The sequence below is a fragment of the Manihot esculenta genome, chromosome 4 (assembly GCF_001659605.2).
Source record: "Manihot esculenta cultivar AM560-2 chromosome 4, M.esculenta_v8, whole genome shotgun sequence".
Lineage (NCBI taxonomy): Eukaryota > Viridiplantae > Streptophyta > Magnoliopsida > Malpighiales > Euphorbiaceae > Manihot > Manihot esculenta.
The window spans coordinates 35165377-35188792 of NC_035164.2; the positions used below are offsets into that span (position 1 = coordinate 35165377).

A 23416-nucleotide genomic window follows, 5' to 3' on the forward strand; every position below is an offset into this window, starting at 1 on the left:
GCATAGTGTCCTTTCTGGTTGCATAAATAACATGTTATATTATTTTTATTATTTGGTCTTTTGAAGTTATTCTTTCTATTATAATTATTTCTTTTAAATTGTTTTCTTCTGAAGGGTTTCTTGTCTATTTGTTTATTATATCGTTTATTTTTGTAATTATATTTTTTATAAATCTTTTGTGTCTTAAAAGGTCTATATTTCTTCTGTTTATGTCTCTTTATGGTTCCGAAACCGAATTGTTCACACCAATTTCCTAGTTCTCTTCTAGATTGTCTATTTTCTATTTTTAATTTCTGTTGTAATTTCATATCTCTGCACAATCTTATTCCTGTTAAGTTTACACATGTTATTAAGTCTCCATAGGTTAAATCATCATAGGAAATGTGTCCAAATTTTTGTTCAATTGTTTCTTTGACTTTGGTTGAAAATAATCTAGGTAATCCTGTTAAAAATTTTTCTTTCCAATGGTAGGCATTTGGGTCTGCTAGTGCATAAACTCTTTTTAAGAAATTGTCTTTGTACCATCTAAAATTTTCTAATTTTCTACATTTAAGATTTTGTAATATTTCGCTATTTCTTTCTGTATATAAATCTAAATCTCCTATGAAATGTGATATAATATTGTAAACTAAATATGTTAAGGTAAAAGATTGTGGTTGTCCTGTTGCTGGGTCAATAACTGGTTCACCTGTGGTACTATCAATTCTTCTTGCTGTTAATATATTTGTTTTTATCTCATTACTTAATAATTTATCCCACCAAGTTCTTAATTCTCCAGTAAAACCTAATATGATATTTTCTGCGGCATCTCTTTCTGTAATGCCAACTCTTTGTTTGTAAATATTTCCTACAATGACCATTTCTTTAGTTATTTGTATTATTTCTGTTTCTGATAGATCATCTATGTTCCATTCATAAATATTTTTTGCATTATATTATTTTTGTTTTCTATCTAAGATTTTTAAATCATCTGGTCTATTATTTTGCCTTTCTATGGTATTTATAGGAACAGTAATTTCTTGGTCAGAGTCTGATATGTCTAAGGGCTTGTATATGGTCTCATCATCTGAAGAAGAAGAAGTTTCATTATATTCAGTTAGAATAGTTATTTTTCCTTTATCTTTATTAGTTCCTGGTTCTTCTATCTTTATTCCTCCTGAAGTGCTAGTTTGTGGAGACTTACTCTGTTCATTTATTATTTTTTGTAATAATTTTGACATATCATTTAATTCTGTTTTTGGATTTATTGTTACTGTATCAATTGGATTTATTGTTACTGTATCAATTGGATTTTGTGATGGTGGTATCATTTTTGTGAAAGGTATAATAATTTGTTTTTTAGCTGGGTCTATATCATATGGTTTTGGATTAGTATATCTTTGAGATAAATATATAGTGTTTGGTTTATGAGTTATAGGAGATGGTGTTTGAGGTGTTTCTATATGTTCTATATTTGTAATTTCTTCATGATTTCTATCTATTTTTTCTTCTATTCTGTCTAATTGTTGTCCTATTATATGTAGTGTTACATTAGTCCAATTATTTTGTAAATTAATATCTCTTATGTCATTACTCTGTATATTTTTAGTATCTACAATTGGTTGCATTCCATGAGATATTTGGTTCTTTTTGAAAAATACTCTATCTAGTGGTGGTCTTTCACATGCATGAGCTATATCACTAGGTCCACCATCATTATTTACTTTGTGCCATTTATGTATTTTCTTTTCTAACACATTTAGCTGATCTTCATGGTAATATTTTAAATAAGTGAAGAAGGGTATAGTTTTTTCTACTTGTTCACAAAAATCAAAAAAGTGTTGTTTAATTTTCTTCTGTTCTTTTAAAGAATATGTGTTAATAAATGTATATCTTTTCCCCCGATTTTGATCTGACATGTAGTCAGCTTGAATTTGGTCTTTATCAATTGTAAAGGTTTGAGTTAAGGTATTAAGAGTAAAATCACTAGCTTCATATGGTTGGCTAAATTGACCTTGTCGAAATACACCTTCTGGAATTTTAATGCCTTGGGTAGTAGATTGTGGTATGGATTGATGATTAAAGGTTTCTTCTACAGGTTTGGTACCTGAAGTCTCTCCTACAAAGGGTCCTTGGTAATGAGGAATAGTAGAGTCTTCGGATATACTGGTATCTGTTTGTATATCTATGGTATGTCTTCTACGGGAGGATTCTAAGGAATGTCGAGATGGTTGATATATACTAGGAGTGGTTTGTCGAAAAGAATTAGATCTTTTAAATTTTAATTCTACCGTTCCATCATTATTTTGAATAATATAATCTATTTCTGTATTTTCCTTAGCAGGTAAACTTGGCATGGTTTTGACTAGATATTTCCATGTTTCTGGTAGACTGACATCTTTCCATTGTATTGATTTAGGAATATTTATATTAGCTTTGGTTTGGTCAATTTCCCAAAAAATTGTTTCTCCTGTTTGTCTATTATGATCAATGGCATTAGGACATAATCCTGTATTCATTATTTTATAATTTAATCTATAAAATACTTCATAAATATGTGATCCTTTTAACATATTATAATTATGTGTTAGTATGTCTAATGTCAATATTTTCATTATATGAGGATCAGTTAATGAAATTGTAAAATTAGGGAAACAGTTTGAATATATGGGTCCATTTGTTAAACTAGTTTCAAATAATCCTAGTAAAGAATCTTTGTAATTAAGATGTCTACAGTCTCTTAATGCGACATGCATACTAGTATTTAATCCTTCTACTGTTAATGGTTTTATGGCAATTTGTACTAATCCTATATGCATAAATCTATATCCTTGATTAATATATTTTAATATAGTCTTTTTACTTAATAGACTCATAGATTGATTTTCCGAATATAAAGGTACTACTTTTTCTTTTGTTTTAATAGCTCTAGCGGATTTAAAATCTAATATACCTGTTTTATATATTGTATCTATTGGTGTCTTTGGGGGTTTCCAGTTTATTAATTGTTGATTATTCCAAATACTTTCTCTAGATAATATTGTTTTACTCTTATCTGTATTAATATTTAAATCATTTATAAGTTCGTCATCTGGTTGTCGGGACCTAGAAGATCTATTTCTCCTAAATAAACTAATCTTAAAAGTCTAGGGTTTTCACATACACTTCCTTCTCTACTCGTTCTGCAGGACTTACACCTTTTGCCTGACTTATGACTTTCGTGACACAGTTCCAACTCTAAAAGTTTAATTTCAATTTATCTAAGTCAAATACTATTATTAATATTTTCAAAATATTTACAATCTAAAGTTTACATATTTTTTTTACCATTGAAAATATAAATTAAGATTGACACTTTTTTTTTAAAAAATAATAAAATAATATTAATTATAAATATATTAAATATTAGTACTTAATATTATATTAAATTTAAAAACAATTATTAACTAAGAAAATACAAATAAACTTGAAGTTAAAATAAACCAAATAATAAAGGATAAAAAATGGAATTCTCAATAATTAATTAAATAATTTTAATATAAGTAATTTTGAGTGAAATAATTTCTTATAAAATATTGATAATTTTAACAAAATTTATTTTTAATTTAAAATTATTTTTTACAAAAATAAAAAATTATTACATTTTTAATTTTAGTAAACACAATTGTTTTTTTTTTTTAAAAAAAACTTCAATTCATTTGGATTTCCACAAAATTTGTCATTCTAAATAAGCACTTAATTTTAGTTATGTTTCATTTATTGTGGCTTCTTAGTGTATTTGTGTCCGGTTGACTGTTGTTACTTAATATGATATTTTAATTTTTTAAAATTGGTGTTAGGTGATGCATCTTAAACCCTTCCGCCCCTAAACCTCCTTCAGCCGTAACCCCTTGTTCTTCCGTTATCTAATCCTCCTCGCGGCCGCTGTCGCTCAGGGGAATCTCCGAGTCTGTCCCTCGTTCCAGTCACTTGTCGTCACTCATTTTCTTCGTGGGCTGTCTTTGGAGTCCTATACCGTCTGTTGCTGCTGTCTTTGGGAGACCTCTGTTATCGTCTTTGGAGTGATCGACGCTTTTTAACATCTCCTCACCCATCAGCCAGACACTTGGGGTCCGACCTTTCCTTATATCTCAGGATTGGAGTTTGGAGACCTTTCTTGACCTTCGGTGAGCTTTGAGTCCTTTTAGCTGTTGCTACTGCTTCTGATAGCTTCACGCCTTCACCAGTTGAAGATTCTTAGTTTTGCCTCTCGTTAAGTTTGAGTTTCTCATTCATTTGTCATATTCGATTTTATTACTTATTTTTGCTTTGATTTAATTATTGTCGACATTGGGTTTTCTGTTTTATTAACTTGCTCTCTCAGGGAGTTTGGTTGTCTTTTTGTTTGTTGACTTTGGGTTTCTGGTTGTTGCTGCGGCTTATGTTTGTCTAGATAAGCCTGAACTGTTATTGGCTTCTTACATGTGAGATTTTATTTGAGAATTTGTAATGTCCCCTGTGTGGTGAATTTGTGAGGCTCGTCTACCTCTGATACTGTTTCTTCTTCTGTTAATACCAATCTAAGGAACAAAAAACTTCTTTCTCAACCAGTCAGAAGCTAATGGCGGAAAAGAAGGAAAGGTCAGGCGCTGCAATGGGGGACTGTAGAGAGTTGCAAGAGCTCGCCAGGCACCACATAGATTCGTTTGATTATATGGTCGAGCGAGGATTGGAAATTATGCTGGATAATATTAAGCCTGTGAAAATTTCAGATTCTTCCACCAATACAAGTCTCAAATATATCCTTTTATTCTGTTTTTTTTTTTTTTTTTTTTTTCATATTTCGATTCTTAATTGTTTGGTTTCTTCCAATGCATTTTCTTGACTTGTTTCTTACTGTATTTGAGTAACCCAAGAGTATACGAGCCACTAAAGGAAAGTTCGAGGACGAAGCACAAACGTCTGCTTCCATTTGAGGTTGGTTTTTTTCTTTACGCACTTGCTTTGTCTGCTTTGTATTTTGCTTTCTTTTATCTGTTAACTGGGGGAATTTTACTTTCTTCTTTTTGAAACAGTGTCGTCAAGCAAAGATTTCTTACACAGGAAAGTTTGAGGCAGAGGTTTGCTTTGAATATCATGGCAGAGCAGTTATCAGGGAGAAGTATAATTTCGGGCAGTTTCCTATAATGTTAAGGGTTGGTTTTGTTTTTATTAGCTTCTATGCTTTATTGAAAGTTGGGACTTCCACATTGTACTTGAGTTTTTTTGCTTTGCCTGGGTTATTTGTTATTTTTGCTATCTACTTGCTTCTTCTTTGGTTTCTATGCATTGGGGAAGATCATGTAACCTGGAGAGCAGTTATTTATTGTTTATCGTGGTCCATTTGTTTGGTACGCAACTATAGAGGATATGGTGCTGGAGAAAATCTCTATCCAGGCTTCACTTGGTAATCTTTGACCAGTCATTGATCCTATCCCATGTATTATGGGCATGTATTGAACCAGTTAGATCCATGGGGAGACACCTGGTGGACAAGTAGGCCTTTGGTTGGAAGGATTCTTTTATCTGAAGGTTATTCTATAACATTGCAGTGCTGGGAAATGGTTGTGGATTGGTGAAGGAGAAGTGGCTAGTAGCAGTAGAAAAAAACGTTTGGAAGTGGGATCTACTGTAGTGGCAGTTGGGAGCATTATGAATTCAGCTTTTGAAGGAAATCAGGAAATCATGGATTTATTTTTAAGAAACATTTGCTCTAGACTAGGAAATTGGGAGGGGTTATAGTTTTGGCAAGATGTATTTTTGCATGTGCGTGGAGATGTTTTGCTATATTGAATCTTGGAAGGACTATTATTCTTTGTTGAAGCCATCTTAATGGTATCTGCAACATCATTTGTGTTTAGTAAGATAGTATTTAGTTGGCTACTGGGTGGAATGCAGGTGCATTATATGCATATAAACTTGACCTGTATGCTTAATTTTTAATGATATGTATATATTTTTGTGCATACATAATGGAGGTATAAAACTGATGGAAAAATCGGAAAAAGATATTAGTGGTTGGTTATTATTGATGTAAATCAGCGACCCGTTGTCATTGTTTTCATTAGCATTGATGTATTTATTGTGGTAGAATTCTTGATTTTTTGGTTGCTGGGATATTGATGTGCTAAGTACTAATGGCTAAGTGTATTGATACAGTCAAAGCTCTGTCACTTGTCTGGTGCTGATTCCCAAAAACTGGTTTCCCTCAAGGAAGAATCAGCAGAGATGGGCGGGTAAGTAGCATTGTATGAATTTGGGGATTCTTTTGTGGATGTTGGTATTATGATCATATTGGAATTTGGATATACTTGTAAAGTTGTAATACCTTGAAGTTTACATACATACAGAACTTTCAATAGTTATAAACTTTTGTTTATTATACTAGGGTTGACATTTGATACACTGGTATTGGAGCCAAACTGTACCTACCCTAATATGAAGGATAACCAGAAAATGCTGACTTTAATTTATAATTGGGTTTGGGCCTTTCTTCATGCTCACTTGATTCATAATTTCATGTACTGGAGATTTAATACACAATGCTGATATCTTAAAGTAATTATGGAGCGATAAGGGGTAGGACTTGCTAAGTATAACATTTACAGTTATTCATGTGGTAAAAGCTTGATGCTGATTGAAACTATGTATGTTGGCCTTAGAGACTTAGCTTTATTATTGCATGATGTCTCTATCTTTCAGTTTTGTGTTTCTATGGTGTTAGATTTCCTTCAAGGGGAATTATAGTATTTCTTTTTGTTATTATAGATTGATCAATGTGAACATCTGTTTTTTATTGTTTATTTTTTAACTTGATTTTTAATGTAATGCAGCTACTTCATTTTGAATGGGCTTGAGAGAGTTGTTCGACTTCTAATAATGCCGAAGCGGAATTATGTAAGGGGTTTTGTTTTACCTTTCTTTTTTTTTCCTGGGTAATAGGAAAGAGGCTTAAATGCTTAACTATGGTGGATATAGGCACAGGCCTGGTATGGGTTGGGATCAGAACTGGTCAAATCTGCATTTTACCATAACTGTCTTCAAGCAGACTGAAATTGGAATGGTCTAATTCTGACCAGTTTGGTCTGGTTCTACGTCAAAACTGGATTTTTCATGTTTTTAAAAAATAGAAAAATTAAATAAATATTGACCTTTGGATTTGATCCAACCGGATTGAACCGCAATTGAGAGGAACCATTCTGCCCAGTCTAGTGTTCCTCCATAGCCTTTAGGGCCAGATCCTGGAAATGCTGGTCCTGCACCAGTTCTTTCTGGAACTGCACCTCGCCCATGCCTAGGTGGATATTTTCTTCAGGCGTAGTTTAATTCACTACATGCTCATCTATAATTTAAAAGATGTAGTTCCTGCTATTAGAACATAATAGTTAGGTTGACAAAAGATAACATGCTTCAATTTTGGAATGCGGTCATACCTATATGCATAAAGAAAGAAATAACATGCATGTATTTCTTCTCCTCATTTCTTCCATTAAGTTGTTGGCTTAATGATCAAGAAAACACAATCATTTTCTTTTATTTTCAATTTTATCTAGAACTTTTAATTTTGGCAACTCTATCCAAATCATGGAATCAAATAACGGCCGTTACGTTACATAATGGGATTTTGGGTGTACCTGATTCACTGTTATTTGCAGGCGCCCCTGTAATTTGCAAGCATAACAGCTGTTACGTAACTTTAATAGCTGTACGAATAATTCACCTCTTCAAAGTTTCTTATTGTCTACATAATTATTTTAGCTATAAATTAAGTAATAGTAATGATGTTTAAAAATGATAGATTTATGGTCTCCATTTGATGTTTTATGCTTATTATATAGTTGTGGATCTTAATCTTACTCATATCTACCAATATCTCTTCATTTTATGAGCTTTGCGAATTTTTCAAAAAAATTTGCATGGCACCATGTCGTTACCAATATGTTATACTGTTATAGGACCATGATCCAAATTTTTGAAGGTTGTTACAATTCTATGTAATTTTTTTTTAACTTATTGTCCAACTCCATTTTCCAATTGATTCATAGCCACTTGTTATGATCCAAGCCACCATATTTTTAATACATTCCAAGAGTCATTTTGATATTTGTGGTGCATGAAAATTCTTAGCCATTGAGCCAAATTGGATTATTTCATTTATCCATTATTTCCTTGCCACCACCCAATCTCATCACCCTATGATGCTCCGCGGGTATCAAATGAAAATTTGGAGCTGATGTTGGTAATGTGATTCTGAATCTTCATAGATGTCTGTAGACAATGTGGAAAATGGAGTTGAAGATTTGGTTGGCAAAAACTGTATATAATTGCAACCTTTGGCAATTTAGATAAAATTGCCGTAATTAAAAGTGATCAATAAAATTAGAAAAAATAAAACAATTTGACCTTTTATGTAAACAAGCCTAAATGATTTTTAATTTTTGTTCCATTTTTCGATTTGATATGTTGCATAACTGAATTAGTTTTTCATGTTTCAGCCAATGAGTATGGTTCGAGGATCATTTCGTGATCGCCGGGAAGGATACACTGATAAGGCAGTTGTTATAAGGTTCTTACTTTCAGTGACTTGCTATTCTATTTTTAATGTTGATTCTCTATCTTCATGCTTCATATTTAATCCTATGAACAGTATATGTTTTATTTTGTTATTTAGCCTTATCCTCAAAATGTCGATAAAAAATTGCTCTGAAATCCTTAATGCATAATTATTGATTAACTATTTTTTGTAGTTGTACCTTTGTTAAGTACTTGAAAAAATGATATCTTGCTTGGATTTAGTTTCCTTCATTTCTTTTTTTTTTTTGGGGGGGGGGGTCGGGGTATCACAGTGCTTAATTTGTTCCTTTTGAGCCTTTTGACATTTACACATACTTGATAAAATAACAGGAAAGGAAAATGAGAAAAATATGTGGTGCTCAGTTGGTCGAGTGGCTTTTGAATTGTGGCACAAAATAATGTTTTCTCATCCATACTCCCTCCCAAATAGCACCTAACCATTTTTCACTATAACCTCACTGGTTCTCCCATCAGTCAGTTAAGAGAAAGCCAGAAAGGTATTCACATGTGCTACATATCCCTCAGGAAATAGCTATTCTTTGTTTATTATTTCATTTTTGTGCAAATCACTGGCGCCTCCCTGTATTCTTCTTCGCTTTGATAATTGGGTTGGGTACCCATGGTGGAGAAGTTCAGTGTTCAGCACTTCAGCTCATCGCTGGACTATCCATATAGAAATTGCTGCTTAAACACTTCTTCAAATAACTCTCCTATAATTCACTCAAATGGATTATACAACGCGTTATTATTGGCTTCGTTCGCAATGCACATGGTAGATTTAGTTCATGTATGATTTTCTTCCATGATCGTTCAATACGCTTCCAACTCAAAGCCAAGTAATGCAGTAGCTTCTAAAGCTGGCAGGTACAAAAATTAAGAGGTCTGAATATTTAAAGTTAAGAAAATGCTTTTCTTCACTTATTGTAAGTATAAAATTCATATCTGTATTTATCTTTCTAATATGTGTATTTTTAATTGTACCAAGATGAGTGTGGAATCATCAGAATTTCTGGTGTGTTTTTATTTTTGGCTGAAGTTTTACAGACACAAATATCACATAATCTAGAAGGAATAAAAAAAGCAATAATTGAATGAGTAGACCGTATTACTCTCACCTATTCTCATCTAACTCTCTGTTACTCTCACCTACTCAAAGTTTCACTGTGATTTGTGACAACAAATTAATACCGTATTATCTAAAGTTGGTAATCAAATCTTTTTCAGATTAGTTTTGTTTTTAATGTCCTTGAATATTATTTTTATCAGATTATTCTTGTTTAGCTACTTTCCAATTCAAATTCCAGGTGTGTACGAGAATATCAATCTTCATTAACAGATCAATCATCAGTAACAGTTAAATTGTATTACCTTCGAAGTGGAAGTGCAAGACTTGGATTTTGGTGAGATGTTGTGATAGGAACTTAATTTCAAATTGCAAGTTGACATTGCTATGATACCAAATTGTAATTGTCTTCAATATGTTTTTGCAGGATACAAGGGAGGGAGTACTTGCTACCTGTTGGTATTGTTCTGAAGGTGTACTGTTTGCTTCTAATTCTTTCAAATATTCAACAATTATCTTATTATTCGTTTATCTAGTAGCATGCCTTTTGTAATACGAGAATTATAATTTGAAAATTTTCATATTCTTGTATAAACATAAGGGACTTATCCTGGGAAGATATGATTCTATCAGTTTTCCCTGAAAAAATAGGGCAAGAAAAAATAATGATGATATGAACTTAATTTCAAAAGTTGACATTCTTCTATCACATATTTAGTTGAATGGTGATAGTCAAATTTTCCAGTCCCAATGCTTGATAGAATATTATTAATTTAATTGGCACATATTTTCTTGTATTTCGGGTTAGATGCAGCAGTGCCTTTTTGATGCTTATTGCACTATCTCTTGATTCTTGTTACTAGGCACTTGTTGAGGCTTCAGAGCGAGAAATTTTTGAGAAGTTGACTTGTTGTTATGATGAGAAATATGAGAAGACAAAGGGGGCTGTTGGCTCTCAGCTTGTGGGTGAAAGGGCAAAAATTATTCTTGATGAAGTCCGGGAGTTGTCTCTTTTCACTCAGGCTGAATGTCTGCGGCATATTGGTAGTTATCATGGTCTTACTGTTTGCCTCATTTTGTGTTATTTAATTCATTACCTAACATTGCTACTGTTCCTTGCGCAGGGGAACATTTTCAACCTGTCATGGATGGGCTGGAAAGAGAAACTTACTCTAATGCAAGTTAAATGCAATTGCTCATGCTCTCTTTTTCTATATCATCTTAGAAATTAGAAAATGAAAAAACAGGAACTGTTTTTGAGAATATTTTGTGAAGCTTATGAGATTTGTTACTTGAATTCTTGCATTTTCTTTACTGTTGACTGTTTCATTCTTTTTTTCCTGGGTGCAGGTGGCTCATGCAGTTCTAAAAGATTACATATTTGTACATCTTAATAATTATGATGACAAGTTCAATCTGCTCATGTTAGTTACAACTCTCTCTCGCATTAAATTGTGCTGTTACAGGATTATTTGCTACTTGAATTCATTCTTAAAGCATTGAGCTTCTTCCGGAAGTATTACTTTGCTTCGTTCTTGCATTCACATTTCTATGACTTTGCTTCTTTAGCTTCATGTTGCAGAAACTTTTCTCCCTTGTAGACCGGACTTCTGTGCCTGACAATCCAGATTCGTTGCAAAATCAGGAAGTATTACTTCCTGGGCACCTTATTACCATTTATCTCAAGGTAGATGAGGCTTAAAAATTTGTTTTAACTCTAATCATGAAATGCATGGTTGATGAGACATGTGTGCCAACTTTGAGTAAATTTGAAGGGGCCTTGAGTATTTAAATTTGCTGATACTGAAATGATATATGATGTTCCAACTAAATGTTCTAGTGTTCTTTCTTTTTTTAGTGTGCATTACCTGTTTTCTCTTTCTTGGTTCTAGGAAAAACTAGAAGATTGGCTGCGTAAAGCCAAGAAGGTTATTCAAGATGAGATTGCAAAAAACAACAATTTTAATCTTTTATCAGGTCTTTCTTATTCTTAAATGTTTTGTCTCCAACTGTTCTCTTCTGTCCCCTCTGCTGCTTTCTGTCTTTTTCTTATTCATAATTGTAACTAATGTTTTCTTCTCTTGGATTACTTAAGGAAGCTCGGAGGTTTGTTATTATTTAGGACATTGTCCCTTATAGTTCAGTGCCATTTACAATGCACATGTTTAATGCAGCATGATTCATTTCAGTTTCTGTATATAATGGGTCTCATTTTCTAGGTCCATTTTTTCTTTATTCGATAGTTTAATGATTTGGCTGAAGAAGTGGTTCCCACTTCCCCTAAATACTCTCATAAGATATGTGGGAGAAAACTTTCACAACTGACAATCTCCAAAAGGGACATGGTCAGTTGATCCTTTTTTTAAACTTTGTAGGCTTGTGCTTTGTCATTGGATTAGAAAGTTATGGGAGTTGGCATGTTCAGTTGTGGGGATGTCTCGGTTATTAGCGTTTTGAGTTGAGATCAGATTTGGGCATGGGTGAGGTTAGTACTTTCTTGTACAGAAAGAAGCAAAATTCTTGCGATGCTCATGCTCACTATTCTTTTTTTTGGGGTGGGATCCATGTGGAATTTAGAGAAGTTGGATTTCTGTAGTTCTATCAGTTTTAGATGTCTGTGCCATTTCCTGTTAACATAGTACTGAATTAACTTATTAGCACTGTGTGAATCTTGTTGAAATTTGTTGGGCATCGCTGCTGTTAGAATCATGTGATTCTCATTTCGAATTGTATGGTTCGATTTTCTTTTCCATCCTATTGATTCAAATATATGAGGTGACCTTAAATGTACTTGCATCATGACAGAATCTTACAATTCATAATAGTTAATTGGGTGAATTGAGTATGAATCGACTGATTGGATCGATTCTATTTTCTAGAGGGTTGTAGATTCTATAGCTTCAAATTTGAGATTTCACTTCATTTTTACTATGCAAAGTGCATAAAAACCTCCTTAGATGTTTTATTCCACTAGCTTTGTTTTCCCTCTCCCTCTTATTCTTTTTCTTTTTCCTTCTTTTTGAAAAATTACTTCTCTGTTTGTAGTTATTAAATTATGATATTTTATATTAATATACTCTGAGATTTTAGTTAAACATTATTATTTTAATCTTTTGATAAATTTAACAAGGAGTTTTAGCACGTTCACAATGATAATCATTGTCTATTGTTCAAGAGTTCATAATTTATAGGATAAAACACATAGCATAATAGGAAATATTTTGTTCTATTATAAAGCATCCTTCTCCTTAGCTAAATGACAATTCTATATTTATCCAAATATGCTGTTGTGATTTTTTATTTATTTTCTGGAACATATATAATTTTTAATTAATTTTGGAAAATTTTTGCCAAATTTTATAGTTTGATTCCATTCTCGATTCATAAAATAAAGATTTCAAATCTTGATTTGAAAACTATATGGACAACTGATATTTAATTTTCTGTATCTTCTCTAAGATAGATATAAAATTTTCTTTTTGGTACCAAAGATGGGTTCAATACATATGTTTGCCTACTGACTGCCGTTTTTGTTGGCTGAGACAATGCAGTTTCAGATGTCAAGAAGGTGATGGATAGAAATCCATCAACATCGATCAGTTTAGCTGTGGAAAATATTCTGAAAACTGGAAGACTGGTAACACAAACAGGACTAGACTTACAGCAGGTACTGACTTACATGTGGTTTTACTTCAATATTTCCTGATAAATATTCATCTGATTAGACTACAAATTTTATCGTTGTCAAAAAGAAGTTAAGATATATAATGATGTACATAATTTATATGATAGACTTGTTTTGACTTGTTTTGACAAAAACATTTATTATCAAATTTATTCTTTTGATTGAGAGCATTAATTCTTGCAACAGACTGCAGAAAAGATGTATTCCAAACCGAAAGCAGTCAATAAATAATCTTTGATTTTTACTGAACTTGTTATCTGGATGCACACATTCATGTCTAAATATGTCAAATATTGAAAGGTTGGGGCCAACCATTTGTCTTAAACTACCCTCTTCTGTTTATGTGTCTGCATGGACATGGATTGCGATTGTGCTCTTCTGTCTTTTTTTCCCTGCGCATGCATGTGCACTTGAAGCCTGTTGGGGCCAACCATTTGTCTTAAACTACCCTCTTCTGTTTATGTGTCTGCATGGACATGGATTGCATGATTGTGCTCTTCTCTCTTTTTTCCCTGTGCATACATGTGCACCTGAAGCCTCACCATTAGTTTGTGAAGTATCAAAGTAACTTAAACCATTGGGGTTGATAGATATCTATTCTGCAATTGATTAGTATTAAATTGTGATATATGAACAATATAATGGAACTTGCAGTAGGTTATTATATGATCAATATCTTCTTGTCTTCAAATCTCTTTGCTTGTAAGCTTGAATTATTTTGGATGGATGGCTTAAACGTTTTGCTTCTGGTCTGATTATCTCAACTTGAATCAGCCTTTAGCTTTAACAGCAATTGCGGTTTGCTTTTTATTATATAGCTAAGGATTTCAGTTAGTTTGATCTGTGCATAATTTTTTGCCCTTTTTTATGCGTTATTTGTGCTAAAATGGATCATTAATGTGGGTTTTTCACTTTGCTAGAGAGCTGGTTACACAGTTCAAGCAGAGAGGCTCAATTTTCTACGTTTTCTTTCCTTTTTCCGGGCTGTGCATCGAGGGGCTTCTTTTGCTGGACTGCGCACAACAAGTGTGCGGAAATTGTTACCTGAGTATGCATCTGCTTGCAATTTATTCAGAAAATAAAAAGATTATTTGTAGAATTCTTGTTTCTCTTTGCATTTATATTTTCACTTGCTTCATCCCAAAAAAAGAAAGTAATTTATTCCTGTATCTATATGTTTTTGGTTTAACAGATCTTGGGGTTTTCTTTGCCCTGTCCATACACCTGATGGGGAGCCTTGTGGGTTGCTGAACCATATGACTCGTTCTTGTAGTAAGTCCAATATTTTCATATCAAAATTTTGTTTTCCAATCTTCAAATTTAGATTTCTGGAAATTTCTGTTGTATACTGAGATCTTTTATGATGAGAAATGGGATAGTTGTGCTCATAATTGTTATTGAGACTTGAATCTTAATTATATAATCTTGGGTGCATAAGGTCAATTAAGGAGATCGAGGCAAAATTATTATTATCCAGACGATTATGGGTTTTTGTTTTAATATTTTTATCCCTTATTAGTGAAATTATTCCTAATGTTGGAAAGAGCTGGTAAATGTGAATCGTTCAGTTTTACTGATCAAAACCAGATATAATTGTCAAATTTCTTAAATTTTTGATATAGCTACATCAACAAAGTTTGGTATTTGACGTTTGCTATTCGACATTATTTAGTATTATGACCGGATAATACTCAATACCTTCTCATACAACTATTTCTTATTTATATACAAAAAAATATTGTCCTTTCCATACCCTCTAATCAGCTAACAGAATAACCAATTAATCATTCCTTTCCAACTAATCATTCCAGCTGTCCTTTCTCCAGAATCTCCTACCTCTTTGTTATCTCCACTATTTCTCAGATTGCTGCCACCTTTTCCACTCTTCTTGAAGCTCTTCCTGTAGTATACCTTCAGGGGTTGTGGACAGTCCACTATCATCCCTGTTATCAGTTTTTGAATTCATTTTTTAAGCTTTTGATGTTCACTTTGACTGCTGCTTGCAAATGGCGGTTGGGCTTTGCATAAATATTGCCAATTCATGGAATAGCCTATTTGGAATGTATAATCTACTAAAATTGTTATGGTCTCATCAATTGAGATTGTAGTTTATTCTTAATTTATTTTCTCAATAAAAAAATGCATCTCTTCATCTGAATTTGCTTTCAATTATATGCTTTCCATTCATTTAAAATTGAAAGCATTTTGTGAGCTTCAAAAATCCAGTACATGTAATTAGTCTATGGTTTGGAAAAAAAAAAGAATTTCTTGATGAAAGAGTAGCCACAGCTAAATTGTATTCACTGGAAGTGGGCAGCATTTAGAATTTTTGTATATCAATTGCATCCTGGTCATATTTTGTTTGATGACCGGTGACCTTGATTAGTTTAGGAGTGGAATAAAAGAACCTCAAATATTTGTCACCCAGATGCCTTTTATTTTCATTTATCATGTCATTTAGTTTCTTTGTGTAGTTGATCTTTGACATCAGTTAATTACTTATTTGGCGTGTATGACCATTAATAATTATTTTCTGATGCTCTGTCTTTTTTCATCACAATTATCTTTTCGTATATCATATCTGCATTTATTTTAACTTGTATGACAATGGTGAGGAATGATCTTATGTACCATTTCTATGGAGTAAACTTTTTATTAGTAGGATGCAAATAACTTGGTTACTCAAGGACATATAAATCTTCATAATTTTCAGTTTTGTTCTAGATTTTATTCTAATTCTCCTTCATTTCTTTCCTTTATGTCAGGAATCACTTCATACTTTGATTCACAGGGAGCTGTTAAAGATTTTTTTGATATAAGAAAGTCTATACTTGGTGTTTTGACTGGTCTTGGAATGACTTCTTCATTGCCAAAGTTTGTTCACATTGGCCCTCCTCAAGTTCTTTATGTTCTTCTAGATGGTCGTTTTGTTGGCTCCATACCTTCAAGTGAGATTGAAAAAGTTGTTGCTCACTTACGAAGATTAAAAGTCTCAGCTGCTTCAGTGGTGTGTTTTCCCGACATCTCTTCACTGCTTTTCACCCTAGGTTTTTTTTTCTCCATGTCATTTATGAACAGTATCCTACAGATTCCTGACGATCTGGAGGTCGGATATGTTCCGTTGAGCATGGGTGGTGCATATCCTGGTTTATATCTATTCACATCTCCTTCCAGATTTATTCGGCCAGTTAGAAATATTTCTATCCCCACTGAGGATGGTCAAAATATTGAACTTATAGGACCATTTGAACAGGTGAAAACAAATAGTGCCATAAATATTTTATTTCATAGCAAATTCTTTAGATAAATTGTGGCTATGGATGTTAGTTGTCCTTGCGGTGCAGATAAGACCCAAGTGATATTAGTTGCTGACTTGTTTGTATATTTCATATTAGGTTTTTATGGAAATAAGATGTCCAGATGGTGGAAATGGCGGAAGAAGTGATTCCTTTCCTGCAACTCATGAAGAAAGTCATCCAACTGATATGCTTAGTGTGGTGGCTAACCTTACACCTTGGTCAGATCACAATCAAAGCCCACGAAATATGTACCAGTGCCAGGTATTTATGGTGCTTTGTTAATGCAAGTCCTATGAAGTCCAATCATGTTTTTTTGTCCTTCACTTTGCTTAACATGTGATATTTTGCTTCTATAATTTGTTGTATTGTAGATGGCAAAACAAACAATGGCTTTCTCTTTACAATCTCTTCGCTTCCGTGCTGATCAGAAGCTATATCATCTTCAGGTATAGATCATTTTTTCTTTCTCCTATTGTTTCTTTCTTGATTGGATACTTCTTTGGATAGAACCATTCTGTGTGCAAATGTTTTCCATTGATTATTGTAATTATGTTCCCTCATGTTTGTTCTTATCAATAACTATACCTCCATTGACGGGCCCATTCTCGTGTTCCATATAACCATGCATCTTCTTAACCCATTGTGACTTTGGTATTGACTTTATTCTAATATGTGTTAGCAGATAGTGCAAGTTAGTTCTTGCAAGTTAGTAGTCCTATTTTCAAGAGTCATGTAGTTAGTAGTTAAGCCATTTCTTAGTGGTTAACCCATAATGTAAATAGTGCAAGTTGTTTTTGGCTTTTCCTTATGATCCTTCATGTTGCTTAATGGTTGCCTATTTTTGGAGATGGTTATATCTCCCACTAGTATTTAAGTATAGCAACTCAATAAAAGAATCATGGGAAAACCTTTCAAAAGTTTTTTAGTACTTCAACTTAAGAGATTTTCAGGTTCTCTTTGAGGAGTTTGTTCCATTGCAACCATAAGTCGCAAAAAAAAAAAATTTATCCCCAGAAAATTCCAGCAACAAACCCATAACTTGATCCATTTCCAAGGACCCTAACAAAATGCGTGTATTAAATATAGTTACTTGAAAAGGGTATGACATTTTTGGCCTGTGACATCTATAAGTATTGGATACTCATACCCACAATTTCTTATCAATCATTTTAAAAAATTAGATACACATACCCGCGTCCAATTAACATACTTTAACCATACTTTTTTCCTCCAAGAAGGAAATTACTTTTTTTAAAATGATTGATAAGAAATTGTTTATCCCTTTGATTAATGTGAACTAAGTAGTGAGATACCAGTTAAGAATGGCATTCTTAGTTTTTAAAATTTATAATTTTAGTATTATAGGTGAATCCTTGGGACTAAACTGTAATTTACCTTCTATTGTTATTTCGGAGATGTAAGAGTTGTGTTTTTATGACCTGTGCACTTAATGCAATGAAAGAATTACCCGTTTAAGCAACCTGTGGATGCCTTCCTTGATGAGTATGGATGGGTGTTCATATGAAGTGAGGGAACAGCTCCAAACTATAAAAAAGGGACAAACCTGAATAATTTGTTGATTGTAGGGCTTAGAACTTTAAAATATTTAGTTAATTTATATGTTTTGAATTGTTTGTGTTATCAACTTAATGAAATATATTGTTGATGAATGCTAATGTACATTTAACTGATGAAAAAAGTATTATTTGTTGATTTTTTTCCATGAAATGAAGAAAAGGAGGCAAAGGAGGCAAAGATACTTTGAACTTTTAAAGCATCATTGCACTATAGTAACTTGTTTCAGTTTGGAAAAAACAAAGTGATTACAAATTGTGAGGGTGGTAAAGGAGTACAAGTATAGATTTTATACGTAAATTTTTATTATTTGTGTTTTAGAGGATTGTTGAGTAAAAGTGGAGAAATCAATTAAATGGATGCTGGTTAACAGCTATTACTCAGTGGGGTCAATATTTTCACACAACCCTCAAACACCCCCATAGCCGAGAAGCAAATTAGCAGCATGACTGATTGTGCGGTTGTCGAAGCCGGTCAAAAATAACATTTTCAGTTATCAATAATTTTACAACTGCAGATAGTGGTGAAAGGATCGAATCCACAGGGAATTGATACTTACCTATCTTTCTTATCAAGACCAAGAAAACAAACTGAAAGTAAAATCAAAGTAAACTGCAAGTATGTAAAAGGGAGGGTTTGAGATTGATTCAGTTGAACTAATGATGAAAGCAATAAAGTAAAGCGAATAATTAAAGTAAAGGAATTCAAATATGAGAAAAGTTCTAGTTGAAGAATTGGATCCACTTCAGTTGTTGGGATTGATAATTGATACTTAGGTTCCTTTGTTTGATTCAATAAATTAGTTATGGAGATGGAATACGCTTCTCACCATTATATCTCTCCCTAAGCATAAATTAATTAGGGAACGTCCTCTAACCAATCACTAATCAACAAGTTGCCAAGGAACGTCCTTGGGTCTTAGGCATCTAACAACTGTCAATTGCATTAAGAAATAGAGAGACCTAATTCTAGCTACCCAAACGCATAGTGATATCGCTAGATCATGCAATTTCTTTAGTTTTTACACCAAGAGTTACTTGTGTTTGAACAATCCAAGCAATTATGGACTTAAAACTATTCAAACTAACAAATTATTACCTTGCAATCAAGAATCAATTGGCCATATTGATCAAAATAACAAAGCAACAATGGAATTAAGCATGAGATTGCATGAATATTGAAAAATAAAAGTTAAACAATGTGTGTTCAGATCTCCCAATCCATAAAACAACTAAAGTATCAACCAATCTTCAACTAGAAATAAAGGTTTCAGCCACTTATGACTGAAACAAAACAAGAAAATAAAGAAAGGAAGAAGGGAGAAGTGGCCGGATGGCCTTGGAGAGGTGTGCGCCCAATGTGTGGCCGAATCTGAATTGAGAGAGAGATGGTGCCTTCGCTGAATGGAGAAGAGAGGCATATATAGGGTGTGCGGCACTTGAAGATAGGATGGAGTGTTGCCCTAAGTTTCTTTGTGAGATGAAGCCTTTTTTTGAATTTCAAATTTTGAATCTTGATTGCTTGAGAGGCAAATGCATTTTCTTGAGATTTGGCTTCCTGAATAGGCAGAACTGAATGCTGAGGTGTCTTCACATTTTAAATAAGGGAAGGAAGATTTGAAATTTGAATTTCAAATTAATCTGCCGACTGCGCTTTCCTTATTTATCTTCGCTACTGCACTTTCCTTATTTACTACGCTTTCTTATTTGGCACTTTCCTTATTTGGCTTCACTTCAGCTGCAACTTCACTTAGGCAAACTACTTGTTCTCTTTTATCCTCTTTTAGGCAGTTTTAAGAGTATTTTCTCCAAATTACCTCTTTACACCATTTTCTGCAAAATAAGATCAAAACCACAAAATTAGGCAGAAAAAGTGCAAATTAACATTAATAACATCGTGATAAAATGGTCTAAATTTGGACTGATCAATGACGATCAGAAATACATGCCACATTTGTTTGTCCCTTTTGCCCTTTCCTCTGTGATATGCGTACTTGTGATTGTTCTTCATTGTTTTTTGCTGTTGTGATAAAAAAAAAACTCTTGGCATTTTCAGACCCCTCAGACTCCCATTGTGCGCACAAGTTCATATGTAAAGTACTGCATAGATGAGTATCCGACAGGCACAAATGCAATAGTTGCAGTACTTGCTTATACTGGGTGAGTACTTTAAACTAGCATATTTTTAAGCCTTTAAGCATTTCTAAATACAAATTTTTTGGTTGGCCAGGTATGATATGGAGGATGCCATGATTCTGAACAAGTCATCTGTTGAGCGTGGTATGTGCCATGGACAAATTTACCAGGTTTGCACTTATGAAAGCTTAGGATTTATTTTGTTTTTATTATTTTGTTGAAGGAAGGATTTATTTTTTTGTTGTAGTTTATTGTTGCCGCTTTCAACGATGACCCCATTTTTTTTTGTCGTGGGCTCAACTTTTTATCTCTATATTTGTTACTTAGGGAACATTCTGAACCAAGCTTTATGTATTCCTAACTGTATATGTCTGCTTATATAATTAAATAATTTTGAACTTACATATCTGTTTATATATGTTTGCTTATGGTAGTTAAACTCAGATGTCTTCTGCTAATTGTAGATAAACATTTATGTTCTTTTCCACATCAATGTAGATCTTACAATTTAATGATCATGCTAAATTTTGTGGTTATTCTTTTGGTTATTTAACTTTTGTCCATCCTTTGAGTGTTTGAACATTCTTTTCGCAGACAGAGACCATTGACTTAGCTGAAGAAGGTAGCAGGTCTGATAGAGACCAAAGAATGTTTAGGAGGAGTAACCTTGATAAGTCCTTGCACTCTGTGATTGATTCAGATGGACTTCCATATGTTGGTCAGGTTAGTATTTTAATTCTCATTCTCATCCCATCCCAGCCTATCCTTTTCTTTTCTTGGGTGATGTTTGGAAATTTATGTTGACAAATTCCTTGATTGAATCCAGATAATACATCCAAATGAACCCTATTGTTGCATTTATAATGAGATAACAAATACAACAAGAACCAACAACCGAAAAGGTTCAGACCCTGTAATTGTTGACTATGTTGCTGTTGATACAAAAAACAAGAAGAATCTTCAGAAGGTAAGTTGATATTCTTTTGTCTCGGCCAAATTTATTTTAGGAGTGACTGGAAATGATATGTCATTTTTAGGCAGTTGCAGTAATGCAAATTGGCCATCTTGAATTGCCTTTTTGGTTTGGGTGAGAAATTTGTCCATTTGGAGTTTATATGCTAATTTTTTTTTCCATGATATGTTGAGAACGTGTCATCTCTTTTCATATGTTTCACTTGCACATGTTATCGGCTTACATTTCTGATTCTTTGGTTGAGCAGGTGAATATACGATTTCGGCATCCCAGAAACCCTATTATTGGTGATAAATTTAGTAGTAGACATGGACAGAAGGGTGTCTGCTCCCAATTGTGGCCAGACATTGATATGCCATTTTCTGGAGTTACTGGAATGCGTCCTGATCTGATCATCAATCCTCATGCATTTCCTTCAAGAATGACAATTGCAATGCTTTTAGAATCTCTTGCTGCTAAGGTATAGTATATAGGAAACAAAATCATCAAATGTTCTTCGAAAACAATACATCAGTTACTACCCTTGCATTAGCAGATCATTTGCATATTATGCTTAGCAACAGCGTGGAAAATAATTGATGAATGCTTTGAACATTTACTGTTCAGGGAGGTAGTTTAAATGGGAAATTTGTGGATGCGACACCGTTTGCTGGTTCAGTTAAAAAGGCTAATGGAGAAACCAGATCAGAATCTGAATCACTTGTTGATGATCTTGGTGAAATGCTAAGATCTCATGGGTTTAACTATCATGGTGTGGAGGTTCTATATAGTGGAGTTTATGGAACAGAACTCACATGCGAAATATTTATTGGGCCAGTTTACTATCAGCGCCTTCGCCATATGGTTTCAGATAAATTTCAGGTAAGAGCTTCTTTCATGTTGTTCTTGAAATTGAAGGTCAATCACTTCATTTTTGAATTATTTTCTTTTCTCCCGAGATCTACTCAATGTGGAATTTATTTGTAATGTTAATCTTATGAATTTCATCCACCATATAACCTAAAGGTAGTTATATTCAAGTCATTCAGCGAAATAAATTATATACTCAATATGAAACCTATAAAGTTTTGATGATCATGAAATGCCTGGCACTCTTTGCTTGAGGACCGGATAATGGGTTTACACATGTTTTTCAGTAAATCACTAGATCCTTCGTTTGTAATTGGCATGCAGGTAAGATCAACTGGAACTGTTGACCAGATTACTAGACAGCCAATTAAAGGAAGAAAGCGTGGTGGAGGTATCCGTTTTGGAGAAATGGAACGAGATGCCATGCTTGCTCATGGGGCAGCATATTTATTACATGACAGACTTCATACATGTTCAGATTATCACATTGCTGATGTATGTTCTTTATGTGGAAGCATACTCACTACATCATTTGTCCAGCAACAAAAGCGGGTAGTGCGAGATATTGGCGGGTTACCTCCAGTGAGGGCTCCAAAAAAGGTGGCATGCCATGCATGCAAAACAAGCAAGGGGATGGAAACTGTTGCCATGCCTTACGTATTTAGATATTTGGCTGCCGAGTTAGCAGCGATGAACATAAAAATGAATGTCCAGCTAAGTGCTGGTGCTTGAATGTGAACCTTGCTGTTGTAAGAGATGATCACTGGAGTTCTGGTACAATTTTGCTTTCAATATTCATGGGTCCACGCTATTTATATAGGAGATGCAGCTTGATGTTTTTCAGCAAAAGGGATATGGGAGAGAGGAATTTGAATTCCCGACTCTTTCTTTAGCTGGGGAATCGGAAATGACTTGGCTTTCCTGTACATGTATTCATCCTTTTGTAAACAATTACAGTTTGTGAGGTTGAAAAACGCCTAAAGGCAAAGCAATTTTCCCCTCGAAAGTAAACAGCCCTTATATCTGTATTATTTATTGGCCTGTCTTGAATCCATGGGAGCATTATATTCCAAGAAGCCTATTGAAATGTGCATGTGAAAGATGATTTTTTTTTCTTTCTTTTCTTATATATAATATTATATTATACGATAGCATTCGAAAAAGAGAACTGCTGCTATTAATGTCTAATTATTATTTTAATAGATATATTAAAATAATTAAAAAACGTGCTGAGATTTATTTCTAACTGTAATTATCATTAAAAAT

General features: G+C 33.3%; 1 protein-coding gene across 3 annotated transcripts; it reads left to right on the forward strand.

Moving 5' to 3' along the window:
* The first annotated feature begins 3804 nt into the window (after positions 1-3804).
* On the forward strand, positions 3805-23265 carry LOC110613268 (DNA-directed RNA polymerase I subunit 2). 3 transcript variants are annotated; one of them, XM_021754318.2, is made up of 29 exons: positions 3806-4145; positions 4343-4442; positions 4544-4757; positions 4856-4935; positions 5034-5153; positions 6157-6233; positions 6831-6894; positions 8493-8563; positions 9876-9971; positions 10062-10107; positions 10498-10678; positions 10759-10811; positions 10985-11058; positions 11204-11321; positions 11527-11611; positions 13186-13301; positions 14240-14367; positions 14512-14591; positions 16085-16326; positions 16408-16572; positions 16715-16879; positions 16990-17064; positions 20249-20352; positions 20423-20498; positions 20923-21051; positions 21155-21295; positions 21549-21761; positions 21908-22162; positions 22475-23265. In XM_021754318.2, the coding sequence occupies exons 3-29, from the start codon at positions 4580-4582 to the stop codon at positions 22880-22882; spliced, it is 3540 nt and encodes a 1179-aa protein (XP_021610010.1). In that variant the 5' UTR covers positions 3806-4145; positions 4343-4442; positions 4544-4579; the 3' UTR covers positions 22883-23265. The 3 variants fall into 3 exon arrangements, with proteins under 3 accessions (XP_021610008.1, XP_021610010.1, XP_021610009.1); XM_021754316.2 differs by lacking the exon at positions 4343-4442 and having other exon boundaries at positions 3805-4145; XM_021754317.2 differs by lacking the exon at positions 4343-4442 and having other exon boundaries at positions 4570-4757.
* The last annotated feature ends 151 nt before the right edge of the window (positions 23266-23416 follow it).